Source organism: Convolutriloba macropyga, chromosome 6, assembly GCF_964194025.1.
Source record: "Convolutriloba macropyga chromosome 6, txConMacr16.3, whole genome shotgun sequence".
Classification (NCBI taxonomy): Eukaryota; Metazoa; Xenacoelomorpha; order Acoela; family Convolutidae; genus Convolutriloba; species Convolutriloba macropyga.
Genome location: NC_134473.1, coordinates 75,026,601 through 75,039,113, shown reverse-complemented (window position 1 = coordinate 75,039,113; position 12,513 = coordinate 75,026,601). Strand labels below are relative to the sequence as shown.

Below are 12,513 nucleotides of genomic sequence, written 5' to 3'. Positions count from 1 at the left end.
ATTAGAAAATTCTGATGCTGAAATTATGACACAATCTCGTTCGATTTTGATCAAATTTTATGAAAATAAATATTTTATGCAATCTGTTTTGAGTACCTTTAAAACTTTTTTTGAACTGTTCTGTAGAGCATATGCGGGATTTGTTTTAGAGAAAGAAATCTCGGAGTGAATATCTGTGGATCGTGCCCTATTACAAATTGCTGCAAGTGAACAATGATATTCAGGTTAGATTATAATTAAAACTGTCGTCCAGATGTTTGTTTCGAGTCAGGTCTTTCATCGCATCGTGTTCATTACAGTTGGAACTAATAAAGCGATAGTTAAGCTCTGACTTTGCCTTGCCTACTCAAATGGAAAAGATGCTCAATATGATCAAACGTTGTAACAAAAATATTTTCACTCACAAAAAAAGTAAGCTTGCAGTTAAAATTGTAAAAAGAATTTTTACAATTTTAACTTCAAGCCTACGTAGTAAAATTTGCGTTTGAAAGCTCGTGCCTTTTAGTTTAGTGTTTTTCTGAGTTGTTTTTAAGTCGGCGAAGCGAACTGGAGAGAAGTTCCTTTGCGCGAGCGACTTGACGGCGTTTTTTCGGTCTTGATCCGCCTTTTTGTCAAAGGGCCATTTTGTCTAAATTGAAATATAATTTGAAAACAGGCTTTCTTTGGAGACAAAAAGTATGCTCAACGTTCTTTTATGATATAAAGAGGCCGGAAAACAACAAATGTTGCAACTTCTGCGCTCAGAAGGCGCTGGGCAATATTATAATAATTATAAAGGATTTAATTATCTAATAATCATAAGGGACAATGTCCCGTTTATGTTTAGTTTACGTCATGCATTCAAAAGTCTACAGTTTTTGAGATTGCGGTCACATGCCATTCGCCATGTACATGGGTTTGCTTCACTGGAGCAGTGCTCGAAGTGTCTCCACCTCACTTGGAGATTTTTACTTCTCGCGTCTATGTCGGTTATCTTGATGAAGTTGGGTAATTGGTTCGCTAGTCGTTGAGAACAAAACCAGAAGTTTTGTTCCGCAACAGCAAGCACTGGTCTGACATTCTTACGTACGGTTTGTAGCCGCTCGAGCAATAGAGCCTGCATCAAGATACTTCAGATTAACGAAAGAGTAATCTTATTAACCAAATTCCACTTTTGCAAGAAATAAAAGGTCCTGGTAACTGTAAATAATATGGTACAGGGAGGATATTTAACTTTAGTAAAGCAGATTTGACAACTTGCCCAAGGATTCATTTGCAAGCTTTTCTCTGAATGCGCTCGACAATTCTCATCCCTTCATCGTTAAGGTAGAAGGCAACCGACGAGTAAGTAATACTGGGCAGTATCATGCTCTTGAACAAATTTACCTTGGTTCTAGAGTTTAAATAAAATGTTTGTTTGCGCTTGAGCAGGAGCCTCGAAAGCCTAGATCATTTAAGGCTTCCGAGGTTCTTTGCTTCAAATGAGGGATCCAATCAAGATTGGTGCTAACGATTGCGCCTAGGTCTTTTTCTTGGTTCGAATGTTTTAAACTACGACCAGCAAATGTATAACTTTCATTACTCTTACTATGCACACTTGTGTTGATTGAAGCACGTTATGTTATCAACGCTCCATTGGTAGATGTCATTCAATTCTTCCTGGAAGTTTAATCCGTTATCTCTAAGAAAAATGCATTTTGCATCATTGGCAAATGGAAGAGGTTCAGATAGGCGACAAATAGTAGTTAAATCATAAATTTAACTACTATTTGTCACATTTGTGCACAATTGTGTAGATTGAAGCGCGTTATTTTATCAACGCTCCATTGGTAGATGTCATTCAATTCTTCCTGGAAGTTTAATCCGTTATCTCTAAGAAAAATGCATTTTGCATCATCGGCAAATGTAAGAGGTTCAGATAGGCGACAAATAGTAGTTAAATCATAAATAAATTCATTGAACGGTAACGGAAATGAAATAGCCGCTTGAGAAAAACGACTGCTATCAATAAAGTAAGATGAAAGACAGTTTTCTACTTTGACACATTGATATCGTTTTGAGAGGTAGCACTCAAGTAGTTTAAAAGGTTTGCCCGATTACCTGTTCGATGCATCATTTGTCAGGAGAATTCCATCATCGACTTGATCAAAGGGCTTTTTAAACGTTGTAAACTATCTCGATTTGTTCTCTGTTGCACATAGCTCTGTAGATTTTGTCGAGATATACTACAAAATTCACTGCTGAAGAGCGACCTCTTCGAAAACCAAATTGGCTGCTGTGGAGATAGCCTTTGTACTGGGGATATGAATTGTAAAACAAGCGAACTTCTACGACCTTTCCAGCAATTTTTAATAAGGAAACCGTTCGGTATTTTTCAACGTTGGCTTTATTTCCTTTTTGAAAATTGAATTGACAACAGAGCACTTCCAAGCCGAAGGAAATTTACCCAGCTGCAAACATTTGCGAATAATTAAGTAGAATGGCCTTGAAATGGATGGCGCACATTTTTAGAAAATTAGTGGAGGTAACCCGTCAGGTCCCATACTTTTACTAACATCTAACCCCTCGTGTTTGTGATACGAGATTCTCTGTGAAATCAATTGGTTTGAGTTATCGGAAAACATGATTCCGTTGTCTGATTCGAAGACAAGAACGAAAATAGATGAGATAAAGGTTGCAAAATTTTGCTCTATCCTTTGGCGTCTGCGCTTGTCCCCCTTAAAAGTTCCCCTCAAAGCAGTCGTTTAACTTCACCATGAGTGATGGACAGTTTGCGAGACAGTATTTAATTTAGTAAGTTTGAAGTGGAAGAGCTTATCAAGGGAGGCAATGAGGCTCAATGTTTTGTTGGGATCGTTATCGACTTTTTCATCTTTTCTGTCAGCCACTTGTACCAATTTTCAACCATAAGATCAATTTTGGTCCAACAGTCTGGAAGGAATAGATCGTGCCCGATAATGTGATTGAGAAGCAAACAATCACTGTTGCAAAAACTAAAATTTTGCTGCGAATTTTTGCCGAATGCGATTTGTCAGTTCTGTTTGATGTGTTCGCGCAATGTTTGCATCCCGCTCATCCATTTTCTTGTCATAATTAAATATACCACATCAAGCAGAGATGGGAAAATACCGGTGAGGTTAATACCAGTTATTTTGTTCGTTCACTACCTTAAAGATTGAACCGAGTAACGCATTTCACTTTCAGTTGAACAAGGAAATACTCTACTACAGTTTCTCGAGCAGAACAACATGGATTTGGTTGAAGTAATATCCTAATTTTGTGGCACAATAGAAACGAGATTCTCAATTCAAATGCTGTACAATTTTCAAATCAAACTGCAAACACTAAATTCCCTCAAAAAACAGCGTTATGATTATCCAGCTTAGCACCAATTTGAATAAATTTCATTTTAAGTTTTCAAATAAGATTTTTAACGTTAATTGACCAAAAACACAAAGCATGACGCAAGATATGACACCATGAACAAAGATTCAACAACAGATTGTTACAATTCAGCGAAAAGTTGGTCTTTGGCAACTGACTAGATAAGTACACGATACTACATTTCGCGACTCAAAATGTTCTTGGAAATAGTTGCGGCAATGATACAAATGCGTAAACTCAACTTGTTGTTGCTGTCGCACAGAGCTGCAATTCGCAGGTAATTTTGGGGGGATGCCGGCGCTTATTGCTGTTTTAAAGTGGTACCCTAGTTTCATTTGTATCATAATAATAGATTTATTAGTAGTTTAACTGCCTATCCACTAATTGCTTGTGGTGCGGCGACCTCTCTGCATCTAGGCCATGGCGAATGACATGCGGTCGCCGATTAGGGGGACCATGAAGGGCATCATCAACATTGGGGAAAGCGGAAAGGAAGGCGGATTTTTCGGTGCAGTGTGGTCGTGTTAGACTGATGGTTTTAAGTCCAGCCATTTGGCTACCTCTATTGGTCTTTCCCACAGGTCAATCACTTTCAGGTCCGTGGTGTTCTTACTGGAGTTGAAATTGTGGTTTACATCATGTGGTGCTACAGCATAGTTGGGACAGTGGCTATCAACATGGTCGCATATCCTACTCAAGTAAGAGTATTGCAGGGGGCAGTAGACACCCTGTCTGAACTTTCTTGACATTGATTTTTTTTTATTTTCTACATAAGAAAATCTGCCCTGTAATTATGAAGCGACCTATCTTTTTGATATTTGGAAGTGGTTCCTCGAGTATGTCTCTTAATAGGAGGTTGTGATCACCGTGGCCAAAGCTGCAGTTAGATCTAAGGCTACTAGTAGAGTACTGTTAAAAGGCTTCTTTAAATTAAGGTTTTTTTGTTCCTCAGGTCTAAAACCATGCTGATGTTCTTTTAGTGGATACTCTATAAAGGCACTTATCAAGAGTTTCTGTTACTTTTGCAAGAGTTTTTCTGTTAGTTCTGCAACGGTGGAGAGGAGTCTGAAGGTTTCAGATTCGTCTATGCGTTTTACCGGTTTGTTTAGGGGTACAACCCGGCCAACTTTTCAGTTGTTTGGGATTTTTGCTCTGTTTATGGTGTCAGTGAGGTTTATGGTGTCAGTGAGGTATCTGAGTGTTATCGGGCATAGATGATGTAGGTGAATTGGCGCTATTATAACTGGGCCAGGCCCTTATTTTGTATTTCATAGCTTCTTTCACCGTGTTACACTTTTTGTTCTGAGTGTACTTCTTTTCTTTTTTTTTTCATTTTCAAGGGAGTTTGTGTGTAATGTTGGTTAAACTTGGATCATGGTGAGTTGTCTTTTTAGCTTCAAAGTATATGGCTCTGTTTGCAAGTGGTTTAGCGTTATTTGATGAACGCCCTTTTGCTGTGATCTAGAGTTTAGAGCAGTTACCTCTGTGAGTAAGCATTTGTACCAGCTCGATCGATTTTTTGCGCTTTTGACTTTGAATAAATTTGTTTATTTCATGGTTTAGTTGCGTTGTTTTGGGGTGCCCTGTATGTTTTCTTTGAATTTAATCTATTTTCAGAAAGCTTTACTGCTTCGCTGGGAAAATTGGCAGCCAATATTTTAGTTCTTCCTTGGGATATGCTTGCTAAGCGCTGCATTGATGGCTTTCCTTAAGGTCTTTTCCGCATTGTTGGCCTTTGTTGTTTCTTCACATTTTTCTCAATGTCGTCTTGAAAACTTGCTCAATCAGCTTTACGGAAGTTGATGATAGTTCTTTGTAGTGTTGTTTGTGAAGACGTCACAGATGATGTGTAGAATTATTGGTACATGATCCGAGCCTAATGCGTACTCCCTGCGGCTGTCGTTGTTCATTGCTATGCTTGAGCTGACGAGATTGATGTTCGGGGAGCTTTTACAAGAATCATTTACTCTAGTGCTGGTCTTTTCGTTGAGTAGTTCACTATTAGAGAGGTCTATTTCACTTGCAATATTGTTTTCTCTTGTGTCTTCCTGTACTTTCGTGTGCCATAGAGGGCTATGAGCATTGAAATTACCGACAATAATGCAGTCAACGAAATCAAATAGTTTACTGATTGATGTCTTGTGTCCTTCATCACTACTAGACGAAGGTGATGTATAGGTGTTTACTAGTTTGCTGTTATTACCACCTGTGGTGAGATCTATGGCTTGGACAGCGTCTTATGTTTGATTTCTTGAAACAGAATTGTGTCCGTAATGATAAAAGCTACCATTCACCTTTGCCTCTTTCTTTGGGCCTATTTTCTTTTGACTTGAGGATTTTTCATTGAGGTTGTCTCCTGGATGGCATCTGTTCGGATGTATTTTTTTTGCATCCAGTCGATGATATTGCCTAGTTTTTGTTTGAGACCATTACAATTCAGTTGAAGAATGTTGAGGTGTGTGTTGTCGTTAGTGGGGAAGCTTTGCCTTGTATTTGCTTCTATAATCTTGCACCAGAAGCAGAGCTTACAGTCAAACTTGTCGCTCCGTTGCTCTATGGAATGTAAGTTGATGCAATTGAGGTCTACCCATCCTCAGCGGCCGCACTAGACGGCGTATTGGTTCCATTTACTGAGGCGACAAATAGCACAAGGCGTTGGGCCGGAGTGGAAGCATGGTAAATGAAGACGAGTGGAAGATGAGAAGCATGGTAAATATGTTTCCCAGTCAAATGCATACTAGGGACCATATAGACTGAGATTGCCTGATCCCTCCGCGAAAACCCGTTTCCTGCAGTCTGTACAGAGTTAATGGATCGTGGGAGTGGTTGCCCGCCCGTTGTTCTACCGCGTAGAGGCGTCCATACCTCTACCGAGTAGAGGATTCCAAATTTCGTAGGTTTCACAAATTCACTGAACTTCTTCAGAAATGCTACCCTAGTCCATAATTTCAGCTGAAAAATGAAACCTCCAAAGCACAAGGACTGCATTATATATCAGATCAGACCTGTTATTACTGAGAATGAAATACAAAACAACAAAAATATACTAATATAGACAGAAGTCTTTTTTTTCGAGCTTTGAAATAAACATTTTTCGATGCATACTCAATACAAATTGTTTCACCTGGTTTTATCTGAACACATCTGTGAGCCTTGGTTTTTGAGACTAACGTAAAAATCAAACATAAAAACGAAAAAGCAACATTCGAAAGTCCTTTTCTGTTTTTTAAGACACGAGATTTCAAAGTCATCAAAGGAATTAGTTTTTGACCTAAATTAATTCCAATGGCTTCATAGAGGGCCCAATCGTTCGGTTTTTAATGAGATGTATTAATGATGTGACAGAAAGAATAAAACGATGATGCATGGCTTTGAAATCATAATAACCAGAAATACATTCAACATTTTTAAAAACTTCAAAAAGTCAACAACACTGAGGCCGAAAAAACATTTTTTTCCCGATAGATTAGTGGAGTAGAATTAACATGACCTCAACAACTGTCGTCGAACTTTTCCCACTTTTGGGCAATCTAACGCCAAAACTTTTTTGTTAACTTTTTACAAACATTTCAAAACTCGAGGGGGGAAGGGAGTGACGTTTTAAGTCTTTGAATTATGCATTCTTGGAGCAGAAAATCGGGAATCCTTGAATCGAAACGGCATAGAAGAGAAATTAACAAAACTATTATCTTTTTGGTAATTCCACACCAGTTCCCTAACAGCTTCCCCAAGCAATTTTTTCGCAATCTCATCTTTTTTGTTAGTTTTTCTAAAAAAACTCTAAAAATTAGAAATTGTTATCAAAGATTGGTTTCAACGAAAGCTCAGCGTTTATCAATGCTTTTGATTTTTTAGGCTTCTAAAGGATTGAAATGTTTAAATGTACAATACCTTTTTTATGTGGAAACTTTTTAGAGCTTTTAAAACTCGAATATTTTTTACGTGTTTCCTATCCGAAAAAGTTTTGCTTTCTCCTATAGGTGCGTGTGGGTATTGTTTCGGTCTAAAGGGTCGCAAAAAGTGAAAATTGAAAGTACTGCGGTCAAAATTTCCAGCGTCCGTTCGGGTTTTATCCAGCTATGTTTCTAGTTTTTGAATTCTCCCCCTTTTTCTGGTGTGCGTAGTTGACCTCTCTCCCTTTTTCTGAATTTTGGCCTCCTCCCCTATTTTCTTACCTCTTATTTTTCCAAGTTTTGGACCTTTCTTTGAATTTTTAGGATTTTGAAGCTAAATATCTCAGCTATGGACTTATTTCTTGAACAGTTGTTTCCTGTTTCTCCCAGTGGTTATTTGAATACTTTTTTAAAATGTGTTGAAGCTCTTATTAATCTTTTGCAGCAAATCCAATTTATTTAATGTATCAATGTGCAGTTCTAGTATTTTTATTCTTACCTGACCAAAGTGGGGAGAATAAAAACATACATTTTACATGTGAAAAATAAAAATGACGATGAAATGAGATTCATAAACTGTTGATCTGTTGTATTGACAACCACCGTTTTGTTAACCAAGTTAATTGTTTTTAATAAAATATAATTTATTTAATGATCCAAGTTTAATCAAAGGTGATTAAGCACTGATTCGGTCGTGTGGAGTCTTTCTGTCAAAAAGATGTTGCTCTTTGCCACCGAAAAAGCGGCGTTTGAAAATTTATTGATCAGTAATACTTTGAGAGAAATTTTTGAGCTTATTTATAGAAGTCGAAATAATTACTTGGCATCCTCTATCTATAAACCGCTACCTTTCTTTTAAGAAGTTTCGAAGTTTCTTAAAAAGACATACAAACAGAAAGTCTTCGAAAAAACATACAAAGAGCGGATGAGAGGAGAAAAAGACATATCCTGGTTCATTGCGCAAAATTGGGAACATTTTTATTATTCCGCAGACTAAATGATTTCGAACTTCAGGACCAATTTTCTGAAATTAAATCAACTTTCAAAAATGCATTTGATTTTACAGGATTGTCAAGACCGCATGCAGATTCTTGAGGATTCAGAAAAGATTCCACTCGTGGATGACACATCAAACGAGCTGTGCACTCAAAGAGATCTCGGAGGCGACCGGGTTCGAATTACGTGCGATTTCAGCTACCCTATCACGGTGCCTTACCCCCCAGAGCAGGAGGCCAAAATTCAGCTCCCCGACTTACAGGAAACAATTTCGGTGGCATATCCGTACGAAGTGTTCTTCGCTTTAGCGAACTGTCAAAGAGAAGAAACGGTCCGAGCCGAGTATCGGATTTCGGTCAATCGCCGAATGGGTTACATGAGGTACTACTATTTCGCCGATGTTCCTGACAACGATGTTAGACTCAAGTCACAAGCTCTGTTGCTTGCCCTTCCCTTCCTCTTTTGGTTTCTGTTGAAATAGATTCATATCGCTTTCTGACTTTCCTTTCTCAATCTGCTGATTTCCTGAAGTTCTTTTTTGTAAGTTCAACTTGGATGTTTGAAATTTATCACAATTTTTAAAGCTCATTATAACATATCGAAATAATTCACAAATCATGTTTTTTTCTTTGACTGACATATCTGATGTTTTCTATCTCAGTTGTAAATATTTTTTACGTTCTCTTTCTATGGATTGTAGTACTCAGTCTTGTAAATTCATTCTTGCAAATTTTTTTCCATACGTTGAGCAAACGGTTGGTCCACCGCTTATTAGTTGATACTTAAATATGAGATTTTGGGTCAAAGGAAAATTTATTTCTTTTTGTGGATTAGTCTTTCGTAAAAGTGTGCATTAACTGTTAAGTACCAAACGCAAAAGCTGCTGGGATAGTTATGAAGATCGGAATTTTATCTATGAAACAACATTAAAGAGGCACTTAAAGAGTAAGAAAAAACTTTAAGAACTGGTATCCGAATTTTCAGCTCGAGTGAAATCGGAGCAGACTCTGAGAACCTGTTTACGGGAAGAACGATATTTGCGATCGATTTTGCCCCCCCCTGCACCGTATTTGTGCAGCACTGTATTTTATGGCCCCCTTTTACTAATTCTGTGTTATGTAGCACATTGCTATGTTAAAAAAATAGTACGTGCGCTTAGGGGGCGTAAAAGTTGTATTCCATCTAAACTGGAGGGGGGGGGGGGGGGTGCTAGAGCAGAACTTGATCTGAAGTGTTAGATCAGAACTTTGATTAACACGTGCTATGTTTTTACGGCTAGGAGTTACTACATGGTGGTTGTATAAAACTTCGTTGCACTCATCTGACCTAATGTATTTTCCTTTAACTATTTTTAAGTTTTACATTTTGCTGAAGCTGATCTGAAACTTATTAGAAATTGGGGATACTCTTTTCAAAACGTCAAAAAATGTCTCCTGACCAGAAATAGCGCTGGTTTTATCTGGATTGATCATTAACAGTTTAAATTTATACAATTAAATCTTTATTTTTGGTAATGCTTGCTTTTATAATACATTTTTGTATCTTTTCAGTAGTCGTAATTCATTCAGTGATTTCCGTAGAGAAGAACCGCTTGAAAGGTTTCGTGTGGGCGAGCGAGCTAACTTTTCGTTTCCTGCAAAGCTTTGAATACGTGATTTGTTTGTCATCTTTTGATTAAAATAGGCTTTGGGCTCTCACAAGCTCAAATAGTATGATATTCAGCGAGTTAGTTTTTTTTCAAAAGATGAATTAAATAGTTTGTTCGCCTTTTGAATTGTCAAGATGATTTTTTAATCGGAATTTGTAGTTTTTATCTTGACTCAATTTAACAAAAAATTTTTTTGGCAGATTTAAAGTTCATCATTTCATAGTTTAAATTGATTTTTGTTCCGATGAAATATTTTTTTTACAGATTCAGTTAGTTTGTTATGCTTGACTGATAACACAACTGAATGAGTTCATAAAATGAAGAACAATTTATTTCGTAGTACTTTACTCGAGGAAAATTAGGTAATGGAAAAGACATCCGAATTTGTAAATTCCAGTGTCATTTTTTACTCTTCACTAAATGTTGCACCTTTTATATCAATTGTTGTGAGCATTTTGATACTCAGACGAGGTTTTTTGTGGCTGTTAGATTGCTCGCTGTTTATTATTGCGAAAGATCATTTTTGTCACTTTTTAAGATTCGTCTGGTTGAAGTTTTTTTCAATAACTACTGCCATAATAGTCATCTGTTACAACACGAATATATTCACTGCCAACTAAGTGAGACTTCAATTTTTGCAGTTTTGTGTATTTCTTTGCTTTGCTACTGGAATTAAACGTTTTGTTTTTATTACAGGATTTAACACATACTGCGAATCACTTTCAGAAATATTGGGACAAAAAATTTCTGACAGAATCTATTATGCAGGTCAATTGAATACTTTTTAATAGCCGCCCTCATCTTCTCAGCCGGCTATTATTGCGCTCGTATTTTTTTTACAATTCAAAGAATTTGAATTGTATTGGGGCGTTGTCTTTTTTTTTAAGATCTGTTCACACATTTTCATGATTTTTGAAGTCAAATTGGAGTAGTGATTTTGATCACGCCGAAACAGGAAATGGAGCGAAAAAGCGAATGGTTTTGCGGCGTGAATTTTTTTCGCTCTAATTTTAAAGTAGAGTGAGAAAACGGTGTTTGAACAAAAATTCGGTTTCTCGGTAGTGGTTTTTTGTTCTCATGCGGCAATTTCACTTTGATTTTTACTGTTTTTTTTTTCAATTTTTTGGATCGGATTTTTTTCTAAATGGTTTTACCAATCCATTCACAGCTCATTCAAGGCCTAGTTTTTTGTTTGAATTAAATTTTCATTTCTCGCTAGTGGTTTTTTGTTCACATGCGGCGTTTTGACATTGATTTTCTGTTTATTTCTTAATTTTTTGTTCTGATTTTTTTTAAAATGGTTTTCTCAATTCACTCATAGTCCATTCTAGGTCTAGTTTTTCTGTTTAGTCAGTGAAAATTCTTTGAATTGTACGTCAGGACTTGTCCTGCTATGTTTTTTTTACTTCGTCAAACTTTTTTTAGCTTTACCATTTTGCCCCTTTTTCGACATTTTGCGTGAAATCTTTTTGACTTCTCTAGGCTAGTTTCTCTCTTCTCTCATTCTGCTAAAAGTGAATTTGAACATCAGTTGCTCAGCAAAGCAATTCAAAATGAACAGAGTCGGTATAAAAAATTGAAGTCAGAAATAGAAACGGGATAAACCCATAAAGCCCAATTTTAGATGCCCGCTATTTGAACGTCGTTCCTATAAGTCTTAGTTACCACCTCTAATGCTTATTGGTGTTGATAGTAGCCCCTGTAGCCTCTCTCTAAGAAACAGAAGTATGTTCAACTACGAAATGCCATCAAAATAAATCGGACTTAAAAAATATTTTTGTACAAAAATCTTTTTTTTTTTCAATATATTCTATTCGTTCAATCCCAATCATGCTTATTGGAATCAACGGCGGCTATTTTCCGGCAATCTGCCGGGTATGTTTGTGTTGGACTTTGAAAGGAGGCTCGAAATGGCAACAAACACTGATCAAAAGAAAAGCGCCTTAGAGAGAGTGCTATGATCTGTTTCAGTGAAACAAAGAACAAAAATCTTTTGAATTTAATTGATGTTCATGAAAACAGAAACGATTATGAGCAAAGATGGCAGATTAATCTGCAGATGGCTTTATAATAGCTAGCCACCAAATGCCAAATAATTATAGAACCCCAATAGGAAAACAAATCAAAAGTTAAAGGAAGCAAATTTATTTTTCAAATTTCATCATTCATTCCATATTCTGAAAAGATTCCATAAAGTTTTAGACACTCGCTCATTGTCAGAAATCAATTGAAGTTCACTGACTTCAAAATAGAAGTGACAGTGGCAACAACTGAACTTATGGTAAGTATTGAAGTATTTTTGCTGCTGGTTGAAGCCTGGTTAGTGACTATACATAATTAGTGACAAAAGCGGTGAGTGATAAATACTTAGTGGCAAAAGTAAGCTGGCCGCTAATAGTTTATTGAGCATATAATTTCAAAAGTAATTGGCAATGATTACCTATACGAGTTCGAAAATGATTTCCACTATTTTTGATGGTGTTACTAGCTTACTGTGAATATCACCGACCAAATGGCCGTTCCTTCGTAGCTACTTTCGTCATGTCCCTTTATGCCCAATCACCCGAATCAAAGGATGATCAAAAACTAATACCCCTGATCAAATAATTATAG

The 12,513-nt window shown here is 36.8% G+C and overlaps 1 protein-coding gene across 3 annotated transcripts in view; it reads left to right on the top strand.

Moving 5' to 3' along the window:
• Positions 1 to 12,513, top strand: part of LOC142340620 (large ribosomal subunit protein bL17m-like) — a 435,605-nt gene that overhangs the window by 80,614 nt on the left and 342,478 nt on the right. Inside the window, exons 4-5 of one of the 3 annotated variants that reach the window (XM_075391311.1) lie at positions 150 to 224; positions 8,323 to 8,986. The exons of the other annotated variants lie outside the window; for them this stretch is intronic. Coding sequence (XP_075247426.1) covers positions 150 to 224; positions 8,323 to 8,733 — 486 coding nt within the window. The 3' untranslated portion in view covers positions 8,734 to 8,986. Of the gene's footprint in view, positions 1 to 149; positions 225 to 8,322; positions 8,987 to 12,513 lie in introns of those variants that run through there. 3 annotated transcript variants of the gene reach the window in all.